The sequence below is a fragment of the Tauraco erythrolophus genome, chromosome 7 (genome assembly GCF_009769465.1).
Source record: "Tauraco erythrolophus isolate bTauEry1 chromosome 7, bTauEry1.pri, whole genome shotgun sequence".
Lineage (NCBI taxonomy): Eukaryota > Metazoa > Chordata > Aves > Musophagiformes > Musophagidae > Tauraco > Tauraco erythrolophus.
In genome coordinates, this window is record NC_141471.1 from 5,259,700 (window position 1) to 5,286,916 (window position 27,217).

The 27,217-nt window shown below is 48.5% G+C and overlaps 1 protein-coding gene across 1 annotated transcript in view; it reads right to left on the reverse strand.

Annotated features, from left to right (window-relative positions):
- Positions 1-2,346: 2,346 nt before the first annotated feature.
- The window catches only part of LOC104379019 (mitogen-activated protein kinase kinase kinase 3), a 57,341-nt gene continuing 32,470 nt past the window's right edge, over positions 2,347-27,217 (reverse strand). The window contains exons 6-16 of the mRNA XM_086614643.1: positions 25,665-25,776; positions 17,788-17,921; positions 14,973-15,046; positions 12,871-12,938; positions 10,829-10,921; positions 9,625-9,819; positions 8,271-8,419; positions 7,536-7,667; positions 4,703-4,832; positions 3,726-3,903; positions 2,347-2,575 (exon numbers count right to left, since the gene is read on the reverse strand). Of these exons, the coding sequence (XP_086470769.1) occupies positions 2,347-2,575; positions 3,726-3,903; positions 4,703-4,832; positions 7,536-7,667; positions 8,271-8,419; positions 9,625-9,819; positions 10,829-10,921; positions 12,871-12,938; positions 14,973-15,046; positions 17,788-17,921; positions 25,665-25,776 (1,494 nt within the window). The remainder of the gene's footprint in view (positions 2,576-3,725; positions 3,904-4,702; positions 4,833-7,535; positions 7,668-8,270; positions 8,420-9,624; positions 9,820-10,828; positions 10,922-12,870; positions 12,939-14,972; positions 15,047-17,787; positions 17,922-25,664; positions 25,777-27,217) is intronic.

Consider the following 27,217-nt stretch of genomic DNA (forward strand, 5'->3'; position numbering starts at 1 on the left):
AAGGCACCTGAGGAGCAAGTCACACACACACGCACACGAGCCACATCCATCCACGGGAGGATTTGGGCGATTTGGGCTGCCCCAAAATGCTGCCGGGGTGTCAAGAACCCTGTTTTGCTCTCGAGGCTTTGGAAAGAAGGAAAACACCCACCACTGAAGAGCTGAGAAAATGAAAATGGAACAGATTCAATAAAACAGGAAAAAACAGCTTAAAAATTGGTTTGCGTTTTTTGGTTTTTTGGTGTTTTTTTTTTTTAGCTTTGGTGAAAACACGCTTGATTACCCTCTTCTGACAAAACTCTTCCCAGCCAACACTGACTTTATTTTATTTTTTTTCCATCCGGGAGCAGACTGATGGATTTGGTCCTATTCACAGAATAAAATTCTTTATTCCCCTTCGGAGAAAGGGAACGACTTTATCTGTCCCCCCAGGAGAGTCGCCCACCATCGCTGTGGTCAACTGGCACAAAGCCCTGGTGCTCCACCAGTCCCCAGCCTGGGTAATAACTGGCCTCTGAGCATTGCAGGAAAATTTATAGGGAATCCTTTTAGCTACTTCTTTTAATTTGCCCTAACGCTACCAGTGGTTTATTATTTATTTTTATTTTAAACTGAAATAACTCTTAGTTTTCGCTTCCCTTCTCGGAGCTGCAGACAAGGAAGCGCCCCCACTGCCACACCAGCGGTGTAAAGTCGTGATCTCTTCCACGCAGAAGAATTCAAGGATGTGTGACAGAGTCACGCAAACAACCAATTGCTCAATTTCCTCTTCAGTCCAAGCAACACTTTTCATTTTCAATTAAAATCAAATAAACCCGTGTTTGACACACTGGCCTGAAGATGACAACCTCCCAGTAAAACCCTTTCCCAAGCTGAGTGGAAATAGTTAATGCAGCAGGGAAGGGGGAGGTGGGCTGGTGCAATTAATTTGTCCAAAATAACCAAGATTTGATTAATTAATTAGCTCCCAGGGACTCTGTGTGTGCTCCCTGCCCAGGTTTTCCAGCAGGGTAGTGCTGGTTAAAGAGGCTGTAGCTCACTTCTGCTTTCAATGGGTCCCTTTTCTCCTTCAACTTCAACTATACCACAGGAAGAAATTTGTTTCCAGCTGCCCTTGACCGACACAGCTCCACTCTCCCCATCTGAGGCTCCACGGTCCTGCAGCTGCTCCCTCACACACCACCACGGAGGTGACATCCCCCTTCCCTGTACCTGGGGCTGGTCCCAGGAGACATGGAAGAGAAGGCACCCAGCCCTTGGCAGCCCAGATCCGCAGGTACCGGTCCCCTCTGCCTAATTTTAGGCACCCACTTGGGTTTTACGGAGACTTACTGGGCTCCTCCTGCAGCTCCAAAATGCATCAGCATCCCTCCAGCCCCCGCACAGCAGCATGGGCATGGGTTAGCAGGGCTACGGCTACGAGCAGAGAGCCGTCCTCGCCAAGATCTCCTCCAGCTCCCACCTGAACCCTGATGGTTCCCCAGCACGGACTGGCCGGTGCTCAGCCCTGCCCGCTGCAGGCATCAACAGCTTCCAAACATCCCTTTGCACAGCCCGTGGCAAAGGTCCCAGGCATCCGTCCCACCCGCGGGTGTACCCCGCAGAGACCTCCTGCACCCCGAGAAGACCCCTTTTTCCACGACTTGCACACACACACGCGTGCACACGCACACACACACACACGCACAAAGGCAGAGTCAACATGGCTGCTGCATCACTGAGGCTGACCCCGTGCTTTGTGCCGGGTCGAGCGTCACTCCTTGATTGTAACCGCTTAAGGCACAGAACGGAACGAAACGCCGCCCCGCTGGAGACGCCGGCTGGTCCCGCGACCTCCAGGAGGGTTTGGTCCCCTTGTGAACAGGGACACCCAGGTCCCCCCGACTCTGCGGTCTGAGGATCATCTCCTCCAGCTTGGCCGAAGCCCATGCCTGTTCCTCTGCAAAAGGCGGTGATCACCACCGAGCATCTTATTCCTCCGCTGCTGCCGGGAATGCTGCCGGGGGGGTACAGATCCCACTCGCCGCACTTTTCCCAAGAGATGAGTAAAACAGTAAGGGGGGACGACCCCGACATCGCTGGCGGCAAGAAGGTTACTCGGTCCTAGGCCAGCACCCGCGCAGTCCGAGAAATCCCTCGCTCTGAATTCCCGGTGCCGACGGTCCCGAGCTCAGCTTGGAAATCCAACAACGTGGCGGGTGCCGAGCTGGTGACAAGCAAGAAGGGACCCGTGGAGGCCACCGCCAGGACAGCCCAGGGCGGGGGTCTGAACCGCAGGGCACAAAAGGCCGCGGGTCTGGTGGCCGCCCCGTCCCGCCGGCGTCTCCCATCCCCGCTGCCGGGGGCTCAGAGCCCGCCGCTGACGAAGGGGTGTCGCAGCAGGTCCTCGGCCGTCGGCCTCCGCTTCTCCTCCACGAAGATCTGCTTGAGGAAGTTGCGGCAGGAGTTCGAGACGCCGTCGGGGAGCTGGGGGTTGGTCGGCTGGGTGGCGATTTTAAAAATAGCCGCCATGGCTTCAAACTCTGCCCACGGCGGCTTCTCCGTTAACATCTCCACCACGGTGCAGGCCACGCTCCTGCAACAACGCCAAACATGCAGAGGTGAGACCGCAGAGAAGGGGCTGGGGTGGCTCTGCACGAAGTCTAATCAGCTCCAGGACTGTGCCTGCCCAGAAGGGACTGTGGGGAGCAAACCCGCAGGACAGACAGGCGCAGGTCTCCAGCTCTCCACCCGCAAGAGAGACCTTGCAAGCTTTGCCCTAAAACTGGTGGCTTTTGTGTCTATGTCAACTGGCAGATACTAAGTTTCATAAAAACATGTGAGATCTTATCGAAGAGTGCCTTGAAGGGAAACCCAGGCACAAGTTCCCCAGGAAGCTGAGCCAGAATGAAACCTGTTCACTCTCATCCAGCTTCATCTCTGACGTGCACCTGAGAAGGAGCACGTCAGATGAGCAGCAAAGAGCCTGAGAGGTTTCCCTGTGCTTTCTGAGGAGTCATTATCTCAGCAGGGACCCTCTCTGCTATCTCCACTCATAGCTGCTCCTAAAAAACTGAACCTTCCCATCAGCCAGAGCAGCCAGTGCAGAGCTGCCTGCCAAGGACTCCCTAGGTTTGCCCCCCAACGCCTCCAATGAAGGGACTAGTTTTTTGCTTGGGCATCCAACGGAAAGCACACTATGTAAGCAGTGCTTTCTGCTCATTTATTGGGAGCATTATCCCAACACTTTTAGGCTCCAGCTGACATCTGTGGATCTCCACAGATCAAAACATTCACAAGCAGCCAGCGATTTCGGTTGTCTCCATGCCTAAGCCACATGCTAACACCCAGCAGTGCTTTTTGAGAGGCCACACAACATCCTCCTGAGCCTCTGAGCTGGGTTTAGCTGAGGTAAAATCAGAGCCACCAAAACTCAACAGCTCTTTATTATCAACCTGCTTTCCAAAATTAAAGAGCAGCTACGAGGTTGAGCTACACATGGCCCTCAGGCATGATAAAAGCTTCCAAAATCAAGATATGATTTTGAGTGCTCCTGTTTTGGGACTTTCAGCTATGACATGCTCCCTCTGGTATCTGCACAGTTGATCCTAACATTTAGTTCCCATTTCCATCCTTTGCATTGCTCCATCTTCCAGCTACTAGCTATACCTGCTGCTGCCATTCCAACTTCCCAAAGGGATCACTTGTTTAAGTGGCAGTGGTGGGGTTTCTACTGTATTCCTTACCACACGTCAGCTTTCCTTCCATAGCCTTCTCCACTGATAACCTCTGGGCTCATCCAGTATGGCGTTCCTGTGACAGATTTAATCCCAGTCCCAGACATGCAGATGGTCTGGATGCGTTTGCTGGCCCCAAAATCTCCGAGTTTCACATTTCCAGCAGAATCTCTCAAAATATTGGCACCTAGAGGTGAAAAAGCAATAACGAAAACCCCAAGAGATGAAGCAGCAACCTGAACTGAAGTGGCTACAGTGAGGAGAGCAGAAACAGCCAAGACAAAGAGCTGGACATGAGAGAGCCTTGGTGGGGCTGGACTCAGCATTACGCAAATCCCTCCTCTCCCAAGGCAGCTGCTCTCCAAGAAGGTTGACTCTCATCAGCTCTCCTGGATCATAGAATGGTTTGGGTTGGAAGGGACCTCAAAGATCATCCAGTTCCAACACCCTGCCATGGGCAGAGACACCCTCCACTACACCAGGTTGCTCAAAGCCTCATCCAACCTGGTCTTGAACACTTCCAGGGATGAGGCATCTACAACTTCTCTGGGCAACCTGTTCCAGTGCCTCCCCATCCTCAGAGTGAATAGTATCACTCAGCAGGTTTCCCAAAAGTGAGCAGTGAACGGGAGACGACAGATCATGCTCCCCACACGTAAGCAGCAGAACAGCGCCTCAGATCCCTCTGAATGCCAAGGCGTCTCAGTTCTTGGGTATGTTACACCAGGTTTTTAGACACGTAAGGGCAGGTAACAATAATCCCTCTCAGGAGTACTTAACCTGGGCTTCTCAAGCAGGAAGACAGCACAAGATTTTGGTTTCAGCTGCTCGTTCAAGAATCTCATGGCTCAAGTTGGTGAAGGCCAGGAGCAAAAGTACTTTAAATATCAGATCTCAGCACTGTTTTGCACAAGAATTTATACTGGGGTCAGGTTGGGTTGAACAAACCCAAGCAAGCGAGAAGCCTCTCTGTATTATCTACTCACCTTTGATGTCCCTGTGGACAATCATATTGCTGTGTAAGTAGAAAACTCCCTGCAGGATCTGCCTGGTGTACTTCCGTGTGACATTCTCGGTCAGAGCACCGTAAGCTTTCAGCTGGTCCTTTATTGAGCCCTGTTGCAAAGAAACAACACGGAGCAAGCGTAAGGACCAGCAGAACCAGGTGCATCATGTTGCAGTGACTTTTTAAACTTTCCTGACCGCTTTATTTCCCAGCTTAAAAAAGCCACTCTGCTGTAGAAAGAGCAAGATAAAAATCCACTAAGTGCTGCACGGAGCATGGACTTGTTTTAAATGTCCCAGATCCCACTGGAGAAAAAGGGATGGTCTCTGGTACACATCAGTGCCACCTCGTGCCAACACTACAGATCTTTTTCCCCCTCTAGTGGCTGGACATCCCCAACAGCTCACAGGGAAGGACCAAACTGATGAGGAATTCCAACTCAAGTGAGATGATCAACTCGACTAGTTTTTCAGAGCCAAGCTGGTGAGCCAGTCTTCTGTGAAGCCTCCTCCCCAACAACTTGCCACAGCAAGGACTACCCACTGCCACGAGAGAGACAGACTCATGAGGGACATGACCAGCCCCACGAGGGACTGCTTCAACGTGACGATCCAGGGCAGACAACTTGCAAGTACTCAGCCTTGAATTTCTGACCCAGGCATGCAGTCTCCTACTGGTTTGATTTTATTGATTGGAGAGGGAAGGAAGCAGGGGTGCAGACATCTGCCATCTGCAAGACACTGACCCCCCTGGTTTTAGCTGTTATTTTCTGTCCACTTGGAAAGGGATGTCTCTCACTACGCCAGAGCTGGGTTGTAGCAGGGATGAACCAGAAGCAGATCTGGGGTTCAACCAGAGAGGTGGCACCCAGATCTACCTCCAGCATTCAGGTTGGCTGAAGAACAGGAGGGGAAACTCATCCTGTTTCTGCCTGTTCTGCAGCTCTAGGACTGATCCAAGATTGCCATAGTCCTTCTCTTCTGGGAACAGTGGGATGCTCTGCTCCAGGTCAGTCACAAACTGTATCGGCTTTTCCACATCCACCCACCTCTGCTGTTGCTCTGCCCAGCTACTGTTTTGGCCTTCTTTTGAGGCTGGTGGTGACCCTGTGGATGGGCCTCTCCTTTCCCTTTCACAGCGCTGCTGAAGATGCTCTGAAATTACCCCGTCATACAACTTGTATGCAGGATATATTCCCTCACCCACAACCTGAACAAGCTTTCTTATCCTGGCCTCCCCCACACCGATGGGGAAACACCAAACATGATTCTGAAGAAGGGGAAACAGAGTCTTCAAAGCCTTTGGTCAGATAGGCCATTCCATTTTGAGTACAAGTTCAAAAATAGTTGAATGGGCAGGGCAGGACAGAAAAAATACAGAGTCGGTTATTTAATGGAGGCAGTCTAAGATTACCAGGCTAATGGTACACTCGAGCTTGGTCCCGTGAAGATTTTGCCAAGCTGGCTGTGTTACATCAGAAGAGTGGCCAGAGCCAGTATTGTGGTGATGCTGCCCTGCAAGGTTTGGGAACTCATTCACTTTCACTGGCCTTGGAAATCAAAGCCCTGAGCTGCTTTTGTGAAACGAGCCATCACTGCAGCACGAAAGTCAATCTGTATTTGGTCAGAGCTCTGGTTTATCATTGAAAAAACAAACATTCAACTTCCAGCCCTGCTGGACACTGCCCCAGCACCAAATGTTGGCTTCCTGGCTGCTAACAAACATCAGCACACTGCAGAATAAGCGGCAAGGGGACTGCTGAAAATCCCAGGGTTTACTCCTCTGGGTCCATGCCTCATGATAAGGCCTCAAAGTGAGATACTTGCCCACAGGAGAGAGGGAAGACCAGGCTTGGAAAGGACTGGAATGCGTGCAAGTCCACCTGATTATTCACATGCAAGATGTGTTAGGAGAGCTTCTAGCGCGTTTAGTAATGACCAAAATTATTTGCAACCCGATGACTTAATAGTCCCTTCTGACCTTACAAATCTCTGTATAAACAAGGGTTTACTCTCCCACACTCTGGGGAATGAATCCAGCTGGACAGGCGGGACTTCGGAGAACAGATCCTCTGGCAATGCAAATAGCATTTGCTGGTTAATACCAACTGAAGACTTTGTCTGGGTGGCTGAAGTTACTCACATGCTCGCAAACAGAGAAAGATGTTCAGCTAATCTGTATACATTTTCCAGCCCTTGCTTAGACCCCCTCAAAGCTTCCTGATCTTCTTTTTCCCTAGGGCTATTTTATCCTGTGTCTGCAAAGCCACAAAATGAAGCCACTCCCACACGAGAGGCTAATGCTACCAACAAGAAGTTCTGTCCTGAAGAGAAAAGGCTTACAAGTGAGTAACACTGTTTTTAATACACATGTGCTGAAAGCCATAAATAATTGGTGACAGCTGTGGGTGGACAGTTGTACTATCAGCTTTGCCTGCAGGGATTCGCAGAAAGTACTTAAGGACGGGCTCGGGCCACAGTGTTTGGAGCCAGATCTGGATCATGTCCCACATTCACCAAGTTCAGATTCCAGACTATGAACACACCCTGCTCCAGGATTCAAACCTAAAACCTGCCTTCAAGGCTCTTGATTTCACCCACTGCATGTTGAGGAGCTTCACCATGACACCTGACTCACCACCTAAGCTGTCCCAAGCCATATGGATGCTGAAATCTACCATTTTGATTTGGCTCATTGGATACAGAGCAGCTCAGTTGTACGGTTTAACTCCAGATCTAAATTTCACCAAACTCCAGGACAATCTAAATCCGTTCTCCGTCTCTCAGGATAACCTTAGCAGGAACCACACTTACCCCTGGCATGTATTCAACAAAGATGGACAGTTTCTTCTCCTCAGGATCCCGCAAGCACCCATAGTACTGCACTATTCTGTCGTGACGGAGAGTCTTCAACAGCTGAATCTCACATTCTAAGGCATTGACTTCCTGCAACAAAACAGACATGCTTCATGTCGAAAGGGAACGGTGACTTTGGGAGTATTATCCAAATATTGCTCAATGCTGAGCGCTCTTTTCATAGCACCTGTGAAGCTGCCCACAAGGACATCAGCCATATAAGGCTCAGAAAGGAGGAGCACTACCCTGAGAAAAAGGTAAGGAGGACAGATGGGATACAAAAGGCTTGGCTTTGAGACAGGTTTAATCATTATTATTACTTGTGCCCAAGGTTTTTTTTCTGTAAAGGTGTGAACGAAGACACCAGCAGAGCTAACGCAGTGCCCGGAGTGGGAAGGAGGTGAAGGGAGCAAGAGGGTTGAAACTAAGGAAGAGCAAACAGACCTGCAAGAGATGATACCTGAGACAGAACAGGTCAACATGACCAAGGAACTAGGAAGCAGAGAAGTCATCAGAGCATGCTGACCGGGGTCACAAGCCATTTGGGATTGCTCCGAAGAGGGCAAACAACACATACTGTCTCCACATACTGCCTTCCACCAGGGACACAGACCCCTCTGCCACCTCCACCCTCAGCCTCCCGCCCACAACTCCCCAACGTGCTGCAGAACGCAGTCCTGCCCTCCTACTCACTTTACTCGTCTCTTGACTGTCAGGGTCAAAAGGCACCTGCTTCACTGACAGCTCCCGGCCAGTGTCAGCATCGTAGCAGAGATAAACTTCCCCAAAAGCTCCTCTTCCAAGCAGCTTCCCCAGCCTCCAGTTCACAGGTGCCTGCAGGGCTACACAAGAGAGGAGAAGGTTGAGAGAAGAGCACAGCAGGGAGACTTCAGCATCAGGGTCCATCTGACCCTACAGAGTGCAGATCAGGCTCGCAACGAGCTCACCAGGGCAGCAATGAGCCACCCTCTCCCCAGGGCACTGTGACAAGCCAGTTCTCATTGCACTAGTGCCACTGGTATCTAGGGGAGACGTCTCCCTGTCTGCATTAGTATAAAGCAGAAACAAGTCCCAGAAAAGTCACATTTCTTTAAGAGTCCTTCCTCCAAAAGCTGCTTTTAGTTAATGTTGGACTTTCTCTCCTCTGCTATAGGAGTGGTTAGCAGGATACAGCATGGCTGAGCAGCAACCCAGGTAGGGACCAGAAAAAAGTTTTATCTCACTGGTCATTCCGAGGTTGTTATCCATCACCAAACAGCCCAGAATCCATCAATTTCTATAGCACAGGCAGTCTTGCAATACCAGAGCAGCCTGCAACACCATCTTTGGGTGCCGGGGCAATAGAATCACAGAATGGTTTGGGTCGGAAGGGACCTCAAAGATCATCTAGTTCCAACCCCCCTGCCATGGGCAGGGACACCCTCTGCTACACCAGGTTGCTCAAAGCCTCATCCAACCTGGCCTTGAACACTTCCAGGGATGGGGCATCCACAACTTCTCTGGGCAACCTGTTCCAGTGCCTCACCACCCTCTGAGTGAAAAATTTCCTCCTTAGATCTAATTTAATTCTCCCCTCTTTCAGTTTAAATCCATTGCGCCTCTTGTCTTATCACTACATGACCTTCTAAAAAGTCCCTCTCCAGCTTTCCTGTAAGTCAAGGAACAGAGCCATAGCACTGTAAGCCAAGGAACAGAGCCTCTGCATACATTTGCTCCCATATCCCAAGTATCCCGGAAGCTTCTGCTGTACGATCACTTTGACAGTCCAACATACAAACAATTTTCTGCAACTCAGCAAGGGATGAACACCAGCTGACCGCATACGCGCTCTCAACTAAGGGCCAAAGGTACATTGCATGGTAATAAATCTTCCTCCTTGAGCTGTAAGCTGGCATGGCGTGCCTCGTGCTGGGAATGGAATCAGGGTGCATTCACACACAGTTAGCTTAGCTGATGCTCATTAACTCAGCAGGTGATGGTAACTCAATTTTGTGTTGAGACCCAGCTACACTGAGACCTCAGACGCTAGCAGCTTTGATTCACTTACAGTTCCTAGCTTTCGTAGGGGAGGTGCTGAAGACCTGCAGACCTTTTTCACAATTGTTCCACCATTTGGGCCTGTACTCGTCGTACTGCAAGGTGCTGAGCTTGCTGTCCCCATTAAAGCTCTTGGTTCGGCTAGAGGGGACAAGCTGAAACAGGTTCTCCTGTGGGAAGTAACTCCTGGGGAAAGTCCTCCGGCCTGTAGGAGAAAAGGAGGAGAGTTATGGCAAGAATGCACACACCAGCTTGGATCTACCTATCACCACCTTCTCACATCGCTGCCCAGATCCAGTGATGCACCTCTTCAAATTAAACAAAACGAGCTCAGTGAAACTGAAGCAAAGCCCTGTGAATGTTTTTGATTCAATTTAAGAGTTGTTAGCAGCAGGTGTTACATCTAATGCCAATGTTTGCAGAGGGCTTTGCAACAGTTTAATGACATTAGGGTTTTTGTTGGTTGTTAATCACAATTAAACTCTGAACAGGCATGGATTTACACTGCAAATTATCCCTGCCATCCCCCTAAGACCACAATACAAATGACCACACAAGCGATGCCAGATCTCAGGATAACTGCTTGCACAACGGTGGTGTCAGTGAGAGATGAAGTTCATTCTGGAAGGCTTGATACACTGTCTGCATGTCCTCAGTATTTTTTTTCCCAAGGGAATTTGATCCTTATTTAGTTTTGCCTCCCACAAGTTGCAGTCTCACATAGCAAAAGAAGGAGCAGCAACACGGTGATGGAGCAGTCCCTAGAGCTCACTGGTTTAAACCAGAGATGTGAACAGATACTGCTACCCTGAAACTGTGAGGAGATTCGTACAGCTTTGTGAAACCTGCTGCAAAGGTCACAAAGCAGCATCCTCAGAGGCAAGCAATTTAGAGGAACAGAGAGGTTGATATTGCCAGGCACGAGAAACACTACCCATCTGTGTGGCTAAGTTAAAACACTTGGCATAAGCAGAGGAGGAGCCGAGCACTGGCTTTCACACACACTGCAGATGCTCAGCACTTCCCGAGAGCAGACCTGCAACATTTCACAGAGAATGTTCTTCAGAATACATCAGTTAATCTCAAATTACTTGGCGATTCTCCTTTTATTGGAAAATTCTCCTTCCCAAGTCTCTCCAGTCCTAGGCACTGTCACAAGCCACCAAGATCCTGGACCAAGCACCTCCCTCCCCAGTCCTCCGTCATTTTCTTACCATCACTGTAGTCCTTGCGACTCTGGGAGAGGTGATACTGCCTCGGGAAGGTCCCACCTTTCCCAAACCTCTCGCAGAACGGGATGTCGAAATCTGACAGGAGGGAAGAAGAGAGGCGTTTCTGAGACCAGCTCAGTATCAAATGCCCAGAGTATTTCTTACGGGAAGTATTCTGGTTTTCACACTGAATTACACGCAAGAACGAGGTAACGAGCTGTTCATTTAAACGACCAGACATTCCCCAAGGCTCACCCTGAAATCTGTCCACAGTCACACACTCCTCAGTGGAAAACAAGGGTTATCCACACCAGTCTTGGTCCCCCTAAAGCGATCAGAGATTTACCCACTGACTTTACAGACCCTGGCTCACACTGGTCAAATACAAGGCAGGGGATTAACATCAACCATACCTGGTTTCCAAAACAGAGCACTAAACATCTTATTGGCATGTGGAAAACGCAAAAATTAGCATGGAAACAGAACTGTCAGGCAGACAGGCCCAGATCCACCTATTTAGAAACCTCTGCTCTGATATCAAATATTTCCAGGGAAATGCAAAAATCCAGCACTTGGCTAACATGGAACAATCCCTCTTCTCTTTCTTCTCAGATGTGACTCCTGACCTCTGAAAGCCAGAAACCAATTCATACCCCTAGAGCTCCAAAGTTTTATATTTACTTTGATTAAATGCTAGAAAGATAGACTTGGAACATACAGAAGGGATTAAAGACCATCAGAGCTCAGATGAGACATTACATTATGAGAGAGAGAGAGATGGACATGTGAGATAAGGACTTTTTTTTTAATAAAAAAATGCAGCTCAGGAAGCCATTGCTAGTAGCACTGAGCAACCTGAGATTAAAATATCTGTCATTTCCCTCCCATCTTTCACCTCCTGTTTTTCCTCCATTCGACTCTAATGACATAGTCCATTCTGATTGTTTGTTTGTCTTAGCCTGGGGCCAGCAGCCGCTCCTTGGAGACCATTCCTGGCCTCGGCAGCACTGCAGCATGACTTCCCCATTACAGCAGTGCACAAGAGGAGTGTATAATGGCTGAAATATGGACAGCAAGAAAAGCAACAGGGACAGGTCAGGAGGTTCTCAGCAAGCCACATGTGAGCGACGATGCCGAGTGGTGTCTGAAAGCAAAATGCCTCCCCTGCCACTTGGGATGTATTAAAACCTTCAGTGACGTGGACTGACTGCAGCTTCACCTCTACGGTTCAATCTAGAAATTCTGCCTGGGGCCAGAAACGAGATACCATGCCACAGGCTGACTGCCATTTGTTCATTTTCAGTAGTGAAAGTCATTCCAATATTACAGTTTCCATGACTTAACCAGCTGGATGTTTAAGTGATTAAGCAGTAACCTGTGATCCTTGCAAGTGACCAACACGTTTTCTCTAACAGCATTTGCAGTATTACAGATCATTGTTAACGAGGTACAACTAACTCCCAAGAGAGTTTGGGACTTGGTTTTGCCATGAACTTAGTAGGATCCTGAAAGTGCAACTAACAGAAACTAACAGAAACAAAAGATGATGCCATAAGGCTGTTTCCAGCTTCTCAGCACCTCATGGTTGTCTCTAAATACAAGAGCAACACCCTCCTCAGCACCTTCTTCTAACACAGAGCTCATATCTGATCTTTCAACAGCTTTATTTGCTTTCATCCATTTACTTCAGGGCCCTTGCTACCCAGTTTGGACTGTTGTTGCTGTAAACTGATTCCTAAACCAGGCCCAAAGGTTCTTCAGTGCTACCACTATTGCTGCAGAGAAAGGTTAGCCCCATTAACCCCAAGAAGGGTTAATGATGACAAGAGCAGCCCTGCCTGTGTTTGATGCTCTGGGTCTTTTGATTTTAGAAAATATTCATGTTTGATCATTGCAGTGAAGTGTAACCTAGGCAATGGAACTGATTTGCTTGATTGTTTTGAATCACTTTTCATGCAGTGCCATCTCTCTAATAGCCTTTATCCAGTCTCTTTACTGCATGCTTTTTATACTTTTAAACAAATACAAACCTCCAGAGTGCTTACCCATGCAATCAAGACTGTCTTTGGGATGACTCTTCCTTCCAGGAACAGGGGTTTGGGTAAAGGGAGGGCTGCAAATAGATAAAAAACCCACACTTTATTGTATCAGAAAGGTTGTGGAAGGAATTAGGAAGTGATTACACACAGAAAGGACAGGCTATATCACAAGACACACTGATCACTGATCAGTCCAGCCTACCCAACTGAGCTCCCATCCTCAACATGCACAAGAACAAAGACTGGTTTTTTTTTGCTGGATCACAGCTTGTTCCTGTTGCAAACAAAAGTGATGCTGCAGAAAAGACAGTCACCAGGCTGAAATGAAGCAGCTAAAGACCACAACACCTATGTACAAGACAGCACAGAAGGAAGGCTGCAGGCTTCTGTTCCCTCAACGTCAAATGTTCAACTATGCAACTCTGCTTTCAGTGAACGTTTCTCAGTTGCTGCAGATGCACACACTGAAGTCTTTCAGTCCCCCTTGACTCGTGTGGGTCTCCCCATCTCTGGGACATCATCCCCCACCTTCCTCACACAGGAGGGTCTGTACCACCACTAGGCACACACACTCTCCCAGGAGACCAGGAGGGAGAGAATGAGCTTGGTGCTTCAAGTTTCAAAGTCTTTAAACTACATTGAGGGGATGATAAAGCACTGCAAGGGGATCTCAGCGATCCTGGTTTCACCCCTGTCTCTGTAAGGGCCAAGAGGGCAATCCAGACAGGTTGCTCTTCCACTCTCCCTTCTAACAAAATCAGCATAGTAGTAGAAATCTGCTTTGTAAAGTGCTCTGAAATCTGCTCATGTCAAAGCTGATCACGATAGGTTTGCTATGGTGAAGAGAAATTAGTCATGTTATTTCTCAGCATCAGACCGGTCACCATGCCTAGTGACTAGCTCTGCCCTCTTGACTCTCAAGCAACTGGCAGCAAGGCATCAGCTACGTTTTGCAGGAATACTCATACTTACTCCACTTTCTGCCTTTGAAGTATATAGACCTTGTTGTGCCTTTTCCAGCTCCTAAGCCCCAGGACTGAACGCAGCTGCCTGCTTCTTTGTACGTGACATCAAGCTATATCACCCTCTCACAAACATGCCTAATGCTCTGCTCTTGGCCCACAATAAAGCCCTACAACCAGGCCGTGCTCCTTCTGTTGTTCTTCCTAGCAAAGCCTACGCAAAAGTGAAGCTGGGGCATAGAGGCCGAGAGCACAAGGAATCCAGCTTCGATAGAGCCGTAACAACGAGCAAATACATCACAGGAAATTATTAAAAGCCACAAAAAGGAAACGGACCTTGATGGTGAGACAGATCCAAAGCGCAGAGAGCTGCAAACCCGAAGCACGCGACACAATCAAATCAACACAAAGCAGACCTGCTGGAACACAGCTTTGATGCTGTGCGGGAAAAGCAATGGGGGAAAAAAAAAAAAAGAAAAGAAAATCTTCGATGCAGATGGAAAATAACATATACTGCTTCCCAAAAGGACACTGTGTCTTATGCACAGCCTACCGTGCACAGCAGCAAACATACAGCGGCTGTGCACGCGTGAGCTTGGACCAACCAGCCGCACCAACTATTGAACTGCAGCCTGTGTTAGTACAACATGTCCTAGTTGCTTCCTGCTGAGAAGCTAAACTTAGTTGTTGCTTGTCTGGTGTCCTCAGCACCTTGACTGACACGTCTGTGGTTGCTGGCAGCGCACAGGGGCTGCCGAATTTACAAGTGGTCAATGGAGAGCAGACAGCGTGCCCGGGGAGAAGGAGGCATGGAGAGGCTAATGGAGTATTGACCTGGTGACTGCAGAAAGCCAGAGGGGTATGAGGAGGATCATACTGAAGCAGAAAACCTGGGCACACAAAGCCAGACTGTCTGCAGACCCCCAGTTACTCTGTCCAGCTCAGATTACTGCAATTCAAATCATACCGTGGCACACATTTCTGCGCTAGGATCTGCTTTTCAGCATTCAAGAGAAATTTGCTTTGTTCAGGTGCATCCTCATCCCAACAGGAACAGAGGATGCCACTGACCTCGCTCCTCTATGCTCCTGCTATGGAGCAGAGGCTGCATTACAGCTTGTGAACATGGTGACACGCATGACCCACCTGTCCACAGATCTGTCCAGCGACTGGCAGCTTCCAGACAGCGACTCATCAGGGCTGATGAAAGCTTCAAGCATCTGACAGTGAAAGAAAAAGGAAAACAATAAAACCACACACTGGACAATAAAACCACACACTCTTCAAAGCTCCAGTACTAGCAGACCTCCGCAGGGTCAACAAGGCTCCACTGAAGCCAGCTGATCTACACCAGCTGATGCCAGCCCTGGCAGAGATGAGGTACAATCTAACAAAAGTTTTCTTCCCAGTGGAAATTCATTACTAGCTATTTGCTAGTAGGGAAATCAAGGCAAAGGTAATTAGCACCCTGATGTTCAAATCATACTGACAAGTCAACGAGATTCAAAGTGCTCCAAGTATTTGTGAAAAAATAATAAAAAATAGATCAGGATAAAAACGATGTGCCCAAGGCCAAGTGGATATTGTGCACCGCAGCCAGGATCACAGCCCTGGACTCCTGACTTCCCCGAGCTGCCCTGGCACACAAAACCAGCCTTCCTCTCCGGTGATAAGAGAAGCATCATCAGGGCTTTTGGCTGGAGGAGCTGGCTTGGCTCTCACTAGCTCAGTGAGTCAAAAGCTGCATTTGTGTTGCTTCCTGGATGAGACATTGTACTGGATGAGGTTATTTATAGCTGGTTAGTAACAATAGAGGTTTTGTACTGAGTGGCAAACCGAGGGGCCATGTGCACTTCTACGTGGAGCAGAGTTTGCTCAGGACCACGCTGTGCTGCAGACAGTATGATGCTTCCCCCTGGCTGCAGACCCACTGTGGACACTGGCTAACCCCTACTCCACAGCCAGCCCCAAGCTCAGCTCATTCCCAGCAAAGCTGAGCAACAAGGGTTAAACATCACATGGCATCACCTTTTGCCACCCTTCGCTGGTTCCCAGACTCTCCTTCCCCATGTACAGGAACAGCCTCCCTTTCCATGTGCTATTCCTGCGTTAGACCTCCTCAACTGGTTGTAGTAACAGCTCACATTGTTTTCGCAGGAGAGTCCCAACTGGAAAGGGAGCTTTTTCTCCTCTTCCGAGTTTTTACCCCAAGGCCTCATCCTTCAAAGTGCACCAGCCAAAGTACACCAGCTGCTAGACCCCACTCCCCACCTCTGCCAGTCATGCCAGTTCTCTCCCAGCAGTTAAAATAATGCTGGAATGGATTAATTTCTCAAAGGCATAGAATTGGGAATGCAAGCAGGCTCCATACTCAACCTCTGTCCACCTGCCAAGATGGTCTCAAGGCAAAGACCGCAGTGATATCACAGGGTTGCACAGGGACATCCCCCAAAAGGCAGCATGCACTAGCTTGCAAGCGGTTTTCCACGAGGCACTCTGAGGGCAAAGTCCATATGGGGAAAAGTATGGCTGCTCAATGAGAAGAGGAAAAATACTCAACATCTCCAAACCCCATTTTTCCTGCATTTAACTCGCCAGAGAAGGGCAGCAGGCCACCCACAGTGTGATGCTGGGGAAAAGCAAGGAGAGCATCTGGGAATCTTCATCAGGAGCAGCTCAGACCTCAGCTAGTGCTAACAGAGCTCCACTAACAGCCAGTGGAGCTGCACTGATTTACACCCAAGAGGGGGTTCCTGTGGACCCTCCCCCTGCACGCACACAGTTTGCCTTAATCTTACCAAATGTGTTTGGAAGGCATGTGAAAACAATGGAAAGCCAACTTTTGGCTGCAAGAAGCACAAGATACATCTGCACTCCGACACTGCCAAGACTCACCCGTAGTGACTTCTTGTTTTATTAATGGCTATATAGCAAACTGTTGAAAACACAACTTTGCCATGGAAACACTGGCACAACCTGCACACAAAAGCAGAGCTAGTGGGTGCTATTTGAGTGTAGGAAATGCACATCTCCCTAGGCAAGATCCTTGGGGGCCATCACAGCAGCCTGCTGGAGTGAGCTTTGTGCCTTCTGGGTGCCCCTCCATGTCCCTCCTGCATGGCCAGCCTTCCTGCAAACTGTGGATCCTGGTCCTGCCCTTCCAAGAGCTTTGCAAGGATGAATTATGTGCCCAGTTAGCCCAGCAGACTTTACAGGACCTATACTAAGCTCTTCGGAGCTATAGCTTGAGCAGAGATGCAAAAGGAGAGGGAGGTGTAAGCTGCATCTGGTCTGATCCCTCAACAGTCCAGAGTTTCCCCCATCGTGGGTACCAAATTGACTGGAGGAAGAGATACTGCTCATCACCGTGCTGAAGAACTAGCTGTTCTTTTATTACTGAGGGATTGGAATATACAAACTCCTTATTAAAAGAGGAGGGGGGGAAATAAATATATATATATATATATATGTGGGGGAGGGACAGAAAGAAAAAAACCCAGAGAAAGGCTGGAGGCAGAGCCAAGAACTGTAGCTGGAGCTGAGGCAGAAACAGCACATGGGAAGCAGTGAAAGCTGCTGACATCCCCAGGCTGTTGCAATCGCAGGCAATCGGTTGCTTGGCATACTCCCTCGTGGTCCCCAGGATCCGGGAAGGCTGCAGCCACGAGGGCCTGGCAGCTGGCATGCATGTGCGTGCCAGATCTATGCTCCTCCAGAGCCACCTGAGGTGCCTGAGCACATTGCCATCACCACTGCAGCTGGCTTTTAGGGTTCCTGGAAATCAGGCCCACGGTTTCTTGAGCATGTCAAGCCCAGAGGCACCCACTCCTGGAAAAAGCTGGTGTGAGTCCTGTACACAGGGCCCACTGGGGATTTAATGGTGGGAATGTGCACTCACAGCACAGCCTTTCTCGTGCCTGATGTTCTCCCAGTTTAACTCACACGCCCCAGCCCCACTTACGTTCTGATCCATGGTCTCAGGGATGAACTCGCCCTCGCTGTTAATGCTGGTATAGGATCCCTGGCGAGCAATCTGCTGCTGCTCTTCGGGAACACTCCCTGGGGGTGGAGAGCTCCGGCCAGTGTGCAGAGAGCCTAGGACACAGGAAAGGCATGGGTCAAGGAGAGGACCTGCCACATTCAAGTCCTTCCAGAGATGCAGTTCCAGTGATCGCAGACCTCCTGGAGATCCTGCTGGGTTTGAACTTGTGTGGAAGGGAACAGAGGAGCTAGAGATCCAATACTGTCTATGGGCATCCTGCAAAGCTTTTGTAACAGGAACAGTTTGTTACTGTGGGGCTGCACAACATCTAGCAGACTTGGCCTTCAACCTACCCTGGATCTTGAGAGCTACGTATTTTATCCAGGTGCTCTGTTGACACCAAAAAGAAACAGGCTCCAGAGTTTTGTTATGATACAACCAGGCAATGTCAAAGCAAAATGCAAACTCCAAACCCACCTCCTCTTTGACCTCCAGGTATTTACTCCCTAGATCACGTCACTGCCTTGTTCAGAGATCTGGGAAACAGCCTGGGTGAACTCGGTGCAACATCACTTAAACACTTCTTATATGGAAAGCAATTTTCACTCAAATATCCCTCTTCTCTCCCCCTTCCCTATCCGAAAGAAGAAGGAAAACCAGTCCTCAAATCCAAAAACCATGGGGAGGGGAAAGACCTACGGGATCATCTTGTCCCATCTACCAAGAGAGGGTCATCTCCCCTGTCTGTAGCCCCAGAGGCTCTACACCTGCAGCTGGCAGAGCCTCCGCACCAGGCAGAGCCACCTGGAAACCCCTGAGGCTTTGCAGCACACCCTGTGCACCTCGGCACAGGGAGCAAGGCTGTCGCAGGCACCCCACCAGGCCTGTTCAGCAAACGGGGGGTTCTATTTTGCACCTGGGAGAGAACCCCACAGCTTCCTGACATCAACGTTCTTCTCCCTTATCCCCCTAAATCCACCCTAATCGATTCCTTGTGCCTTTTCAGGATGCAAGGAGCGTTGCCCTCACTTGGCCCAGATGCACGAGGCTTGGCTCCGCTTGTCTTTCTGCGGTCCCTCCCCTCCATCCCTGGGCTGTCATCACTTCATGGCAAGGAACTGCTGACGGAGGTCCGTGCTGCTCCGTGCTGGAGCTTTAACCGGTCGGTATTGTGCAATGTGAGCCTTCGCACAACAACTTGTTTTTAAGCAGACTTCTAAAAAGCACACATCCTTTAAGAGTCAGAAAGCACATGGAGTTGCATTTCCTTACACTTCACATCCATTTTTGCAGCACTCTTGCCAACTCTTTGGTTCATTAGTACCATTTGGTAACAACATGCCCAGGCTAAGCATGATATTGCAAGAGAAAGGAACTGGGAAGGGGCCTATCCCATCATGAGAAGTCAACACTGATCAATCAGCACAATACTTCTGCCTCTTCTGCTGCTACTCTGCATCACAGTTACTGTGCCAGATTGATCTCTGGCATAAATCCATATGCATGGTCAACGCTACAAATCCAAGTCCCCACCTTTCACTTCAGCTGATACCCTAACGTTAACAGTGTCACACCAGCATTAAACATCACTGAATCAGGCTTGCTGGATTTATACCAAATACACAGATATCTCTGTGCCACAGCACGTCTCCCTCCAGACTCCTTGCTTGGATTGTAAAAATAAAAGTCACATGGCTTTGAGTTACTTTTTTTTTTTTCCTATTTTCTCCTTCACAGATTTCCTGCAGGATAAGAACACAACGAAAAAACCCCAACTGAAGTAACGCCAAGATCAAGGGGGGAGAATCTCTCGAGTGCTGCGGCGCTCATAATGAACTGGCTTTCCACCAGCCCTAAAAACAAAACCAGTTGGGAAGTACGGCATCCTCTCTTTGAAGATAAATAAACAAACATTTAACCATTTAACAGTTTGGGCACCCTGGAGAAATCACTGTGCTATCATCCCCTTGTTTGCTTAGCAGATGTCAATCCAGAACGCCGCATGAAGACATGAGGGTGGGTCTTGCTCCAAAAAGCTGCTAGAGGACTTGGCATGGTGTAACCACTGTACCTTAGCTCTGCTGAGCATTTTTGTTACTGCCACGATGAGGTATGGGTCTGCTCATGCAGCGCTGAGATCTCTTGCTGCAACAACCCACTCATTGCCCAGGAAGTCTTCACCTCAGATTGTACAAAGAGTTGTACATGGTCTGTTTGATTTTTGAACTCAGGGAGTTAAATGAGATTTATCCCAAGCGTCAAGACTTTGCATGATCTCACATTAAGCCTTTGCCTGTAACAACTACTCCCAGTCATCAGGTCAGTTGTGTTTGACCTTCCAGAGTCGCATTTCCTGCCAAAAACTGTAAAAGAGGATAAGACACCAGCCATTTCCCAGCAGGCAAGGAAGTTAAACAAAACGCTCAGACTTTTGCACGCCTGGAAACTGCTGGATTGAACCAGATCCCTTTCAGTCAGGCTGTTTGGGTAGAAGAGCTGCTCAAAGTATTTTATGCAGCTTCCCACCTCCAGGAGCACTGGTTGCTGCTGCTTCATATCCATGCATGCCTATCCGGCCGGGAGAAACACAAAGAAGTGGTGGGAGTGGAGCTCCAGAGCCCAAGGTTCATTATCCCTTCATAGGACCCTTTCAGCCCTATCCTGCCCCATTAACAAAAACTCAGGCAATCTCAGTGCTGCTGCTGGAGGGGGAATGGAAAACAGGGGCCAGGGAGAGAAAGAGCAACTGTGGTACTCAATGGGAGGCTTAGAATCACAGAAATGGCTTCATTCACAGTGGGAGCAACACAAGGCGCATTGGATACCTTAGGTAATTCTGCTTTACCCACTTGGAGACAGGAACACATGGACAGATGAGCCCAGATGTGCCTGCTTGACAAGTCACAGATGTTCTTTGTGCTTGACCTAATACTCAAGAAACAGCAGCAGCACCAGGCAGACAAAGGAGACCCCCAAGGGACTGTCCTCCTGGGGTCTACAGGACTACATGTCAGCATCAGTCCTCAGACCTAGTAGGGATTAGGTAGGCTCTGAGGCACTTCTTTATAAGTCGAATGCTGGCCAGATCTCAGCAGCTCTAGTCAGGATTCCTGAACTTGGAGAAACTCTGCAGATTGGCACCAGCTGAGTATCTGACCTCGGTTACCCTTTGCAGCAAGGTGCTTTGGGAAGGGATTCCTGCTCCATGTTACACACACTAATGTAAAACCACATATCTGAGACTACAGCACAGCATGTCCCGAGCAGGGTGAACAAGCCCAGCACGGAGACTTATAGTCACTGCTGGCATCTACTGGGGTCTTTCATGTTCCCTTCTGTTATTTTTATTTAAGAAGTGTCTTTCGTGCAGTATGTGCAGAGCTCATGGTGTTGCATGTACAGCCAGTTCCCCTGTGCCAGGCTTGGCTCCCCTCAGTCTCTGCATTCCCTGGCTTCACCCTTTTCCTGCCCCAGCAGGTCCTTCCCAAAACTTTATCCATCACCAATCAGCATCAAGCAGAGGGGCTGATGGATAATAGAAGCCCCTCAAAAGTCAGAGCTGGGGAGGGTTTGTTGGCAGCCGCCCACGCTCACAGCTGCAGCCACGGAGAGCCCAGCCCTGCGATGATGTCGCCACAGAGCCGAACGGAGGACATGACGTCAAGGTGTGCTGTTCCTCTGAGCCCTGGCAGAAACACAGGGCTCAGGCCCCAGTGGCACGAGAAGCGATAAACCTGCAGGAAATTTCTCACTCTGTGAATGTTAAGGGGAGGTGTGAGCAGATAGACAAAATTTCTCTCAATTTCTTCTTTTTCAGTGTGACCCCTACAAGTCTCCCTCCTCTCTATGCTGCTCCTCTGAGGATGGATTCCTACATAGAATCACAAAATGGTTTGGGTTGGAAGGGGACCTTAAAGATCATTTAGTTCCAACCACCCTGCCATGGGCAGGGACACCTTCCACTAGATCAGGTTGCATCTTGATTTAAGGCAACCTTTAGGGTACTTCTATACTAATAAGCAGAACAGAGCCCATTTTCTAGCCCTACAGCAGCTGGCATAATGCACACAGCCAAATTCACTTCCTCTTCTCAAAACAGAGAGGGTCTCATCCATCCCAACTCCTGCAACAGGTCCCTAGCAATGTTATTCCATGTTGTACCTGGGCACTGCTGGGACAGCAGTCATAGGTACAGAGGTGGTCAAGGAATGTGCTAATGATCAAGCAACTTCATCAATGGCCAGCCAGTGCTCGTATCCTGACCCTGTGAGTTTAGGGGCACAGATACCACCTCCAGGCCTTTGTTTCTCGGTCATCCGGCCAGCTCTGCACACCAGCAAAAATCTTTGTACTGTCTCTCTTTGGAGATCTGCATTCCAACCCTCCCAGCGTGCCAGCAGGGGTTAGATGCTGGTGCACACGTGTCCAGGCACCCATGAAAACCTGGGTACCATCACTGCAGTGACAATTCTCCGAGGCAAAAGTTCTGCTGTTCCCATGGCTGGTCCACGTTCAACAGCACAGACCCAGCCAAGCATTAGCTCCTGGTCTGGTGAGGACTAGCAGGCACATGGTACCATGGCTCAGCCACCTGGTTTGCCATCCATGGAGGATATAAAAATAAAAGAATAAAGCTTTTGGTAAATGTTTCCACTGAAATGGTGATTCTGGAACGGGGCTTTCAAATAATTTGTGGGTAACATTGTGAAACATTTCCTCAAAGTAAATAAAAACAACCCTTGGTTATCTGAAAATCCAGAACCCCAATATACTTTAGCCAAAGTTTCCTGGCACACAGCTGAACATTTGCAGATGCTGGTCATCAAGAGACTGGAACATTTTCCACTTTAAAAAAAAAAGGGGCGGGGGGGGGGGGGATTTCACTGAAAAAACTTGGCGGGGGGGGGGCGCGGGGAAAGAAAATATTGACTTTGCATAAGGCTTTTCAGGGACATGGAGTGAAGATATTTTCTGTCCAGCAGAAGCAAAAATAACCAAATCTTCCCCAGAATGTCTACCCCCCCCCCCCCCCCCCTTCCAATGAGCTTGTGCCAACAACATGCAGTTTTATTATTTTTCACTGCTGCTAACATGGCAAAGTCAGCAGAAAAACATGAGACATCTCAAACACTGAGAACATGACCCCGAACCACCTTTCTGTATAAAATCACTTAAAATCTCCTTTTAAATGTGGTTTCGAGAGAAAAGCTGAATTAAGAGCCTCTCTTGATAGCAGCCACTTTGATGACAGCAGAAACAAACACTGTGAAATACCTTGCAACTGCACGTGAAGAACAGTTTCTCCTATAGAAATCCCAGGCTCTTAGGCTGCCTTTTGACTATTCACCAAGTTAAGTGAAATCCCCAGTTCAGGGAACCACAACGCAGGATCATCTCCGTGTATCTAGTGCCTGACTTCCAGCTTTATGCTCCATTAGAAACACTGCTCTCCCTTTCAGCTCACTGGAGTTTCTGGCCAGCTACTAGATTACCCAATCCTGACTCAAGAGGTCAAAAAACCTGAATCTGTTGGATTGCAAACACCTCCCAAGCAGGGCTGTAGTAGCTTCATACAGACCACAGATAACTCCAAAGAAAGGTCTGGTGTGCTGTCACCATGCAGAGGGTTTGTTGCAACCTCTTTTCAAACTAAGAGCAAGAAGATAGTCTGCATGGAAAAAAAAAAAAAGAGGGATGACTGTAGCAAGGTCACCTTGGCACTGTTATATAATTAGGTAGCAAGGGACACTGGTTTTGGTGTGTTAGCTATTAGCATGCAGACCCTTCTGAAGATCCCAACGTTAGCACTCTGCATCCTACATCTGGTGCTGCCCAGTCCTCATCCTCCATTATCTAGATTAAACCAGCATGTTACACCCATTCCTCTACTTTGCTACTCAGGCATTCCCTCAAAATCCATCTGTACCTCAGGCTCTCACCCTTGTAGAGCTGATATCTCTTCTTTTCTCTGCCTTGTCTTATCTACAAGATGATCTTCAAGGCAGTGACACCTCTCAGTCAGTGTAGACTTGGTCAGGGACTCTCTTGGTATTACAGCAGCTCCAAAACAGCAAGGAAAGGCCAAAGCATGGCATAAAAGTTAGTAGGAAAGTCTAACTTTGCACGAACTAATCTTCTCGATAGCACAGCTACACATGGGATCAATTCTGTCCATCAGGCTTGGTTCACACATCAGTGACAGCTCCCAGTGCCACAGCTCTTCGCTGGCTTACATTAACAGCTTAACAAGTGCCAAAAAAGAGCAGCAGAGATGCTTAGCTCAAGCACAGTTTCTGCTGAGGCTCTGTGCCTTACCGTGTGTGTGCATTTCATTCAGAATCATCTAGTGACTCTGTAAGACTCTGGGCAAACTCTCAAGAGCCATGTGAGCCAGGAAAAAAAACCCAAAACACAATAGAAAGACATCCCCAGCACGTCCAAACATCAGGCACAAAGAGAGCTCTTTTACACGTACTACCTACCTCCAGCTTCAGTAAGAGCTGGTCAGGGCTGCATTGGACCTACCCTAGAAGAACATTCCCTACGTATCATTGTCTGAGATGCAGCAAACCAGAGGATATGTTATCAAGGCAGCACAGGCTGACACAGAAGGGATAAATCCTTTGAGAGAAATACTCTTTGTTGCACAGAGAAAGAGTTTGGAAGTGTTCACTGCCATATAAAGACAGAAGATCTTTGGAAGATGAAGTATATCTTCATGTATATTTGTAGAGGACAGCCCCACTTTCTAGAAGACCTCTGATGTTGTTGTTTCTACAGTTGTTGAATAATTGCATGAAAACGACTGGGATTTGTAGAATTTACCCTTTAACCAGTACCCACAGATGCAGCAGAGAACATTCACTGTATTCCAAGATCATTGATCGTGTCTATAGGTTATAATATGAATAATCATACTCCTTCTCTACAGTCCTACGGGCTGCTTTAGCAGTTCTGCTCAAGGCACCCTGCTCTCTAAAATCATACAATGTTCTTCACACAAAAGGTCCTACAGACAGCTTATCAAGAGTACTTGTCATTTCAAAAAGCTCAGAGTATTTTAGAAAGCAAGAAAAGCATAAACTCAAGCACAGAAAACCAAAGAAAAGACCACACAAGGCTACGAACAAACTCCAGTCTCTGCAGGGCTACGCAAAGAGGCTTGGCATTTGCCAGCTTGGCTTCAGAGGCTGCAGGTATATACTCCCAGCACCTAAGATGGAAACGGATGCTCCCCTTCCTCTGAAACGTGACCATTACAAAACACTGCACACATACCTTCTCCTGAGAAACCACAAAAGCCACTACCACAGGCTTCATTTCACCAACAAGAACAGCCTGGTAGCACAGAGACACATATTTGGTCCTCACGTAGGGAAGCTGGTCTCAGCTCAGGAGCTAAGGAACCCAAGCCCAGTCACCTGAGTTGTTCTGCTAATAGAGAAAGGGGGAGAGATGCCAAGAGAACAACAGCAGATGGTTAAAGGAAAAAAAGGATGTCAAGGTTTGAAAAGATCCCCACTCTTCACTTCGATGAAGCTCAGTAGCATTAAATTCACTGGAGATTTTTGTCACTGCATTTTCCCCCTCAAATTACACCTCACATCCCTCGCTCTTCTTCGCTTTCACGCTTAACAGGACTTCTGCTCAGCACAGCCTTGTTCAGCCTGTGCAGCCTGCAGAGTCTTTTCCTCAGGCTGAGGATAAACAGTAACTGCACTGAGCTACTGGTGGCAGACATCAGGGTGGCCATCCAGACTGTAGCAGCTACAGGGTTGTGACAGGAAAGAGAAAGAGAATGGCAGTCCAACTTCTAACAGCATAAAACAACCCGCAGAGCCTTGCATTTCACTGACCTGTTGAATACTTCCGTGTCCTCTCGGAATCTTTGTACAGGGATCCCATGATATCACCCATGGATCTGGAGATCCTCATTTCATGCTGTTTACTGTTGTTTGGCTGGAGGAACTGGTAATCAGACAAAGGGAACGATCAGACTCTGCCGGAGCCCTTGCAGATGCACCATGTGAAACCCTGGATTTGGCTCCCCATGACCACATTACCCAAAAACAACAACAAAGACATGCATGTAATCTACGGTGATCAAAAAAAAAAAATCATTCACAAACAATTTGTATCTGTCATGAAAATACTCTAATAAGATAAGATTGAGTTCCAGTTGATAATGATAAATACAGATATTTCACATAAAAGACAGTTTCCACCCTGGCATTATTTCCAGATAGATACAGAGATCAATCCCTGCCCCAAACCCAAGCTTGCAGTCCCCAAATCAGAGCCTCTCCTCCATGCTCCCTAGACTTCAGTGGCAGCCTAGGCACTGCAGACGTTCCTCTGTAACAGAGCAGAGGAACAGAGTGGAGGATCAGGTTCTGCTAGGGAAGGCAGATAAGGGGGAAGGCAAGGAAATGACAATTGAGCCAGTAACTTAAATGGTGGTGGCCAAGTCTTACTTAGATAACTTAGAATCATAGAATGGTTAGGGTTGGAAGGGACCTCAAAGATCATCAACATGCTACAGTGTGGTGTGATTTTGTTATAATTTTATGTATTACCTTGGAACCATACGTTCTTGCATGGTTACATGCTTCAGGAAGAGTTTGACCTACTCTCAAAAGGTATGCATGAATCTACCTGGCTACCCTGCTCTTAGTAGCTGACTCGCAATATTGCAATGTTCATGCAGTTGCTAGGGCAGATCACCCAATTTCTGCCCAGGATTTAGGAAACCCTAACTGATGGCTCAGTTCTTCCCTGGAAATCTGGCCCCAGAACCTTTTGAGAGCCTCTTAAAAGGAGCAGAGAAGTTCCAGGAGCTGCGAGCACCAGCGGTAGCATGAGGACAAGAACTATGAGTTTCAAGACTCCCAGTCTCTCCAGTACTTCTAGGAAATATAAGGAAGAAACGGAGTTGCAACATCTGTAAATCCCTTGCTTTACAGCTTGTGCTTGGGGCAGCACGACATGTGCTTTGGCAAGACGCTCCGAGCAGGCGAGGTCAAGCTAACAGGCTTAACTGCAAAACCACTGAGCTCAGGAAAAACAAAAAAATAAATAATAGAGAAAAAAGACAGTCCTGCATGAGACTGAGGGATTCTCCAGTTTGCTCTCCCTGACCTTTAGTACTGCAGCACCACATGGAGGGAGCGGTCCCCATAGTGCCACCCAGCATGGCAAGGGCCAGGGCATCATCCTGTATATGCCGGAGAGGCTACAGAGGAATGTGACAGCATCCCTAGGCAGAAAGCACAAGGGGTTCTCTCAGGGATTAACCTTGTTTGAGGATCAGTATAGTATTTAATGCTTCACAGGTCGCAGGAGGAGCTAGAGGGAGCTGAGCTCAGCCTCTGGGCCACAGGAGGATTTCCGAGCAGCTGAGCCATAGCAG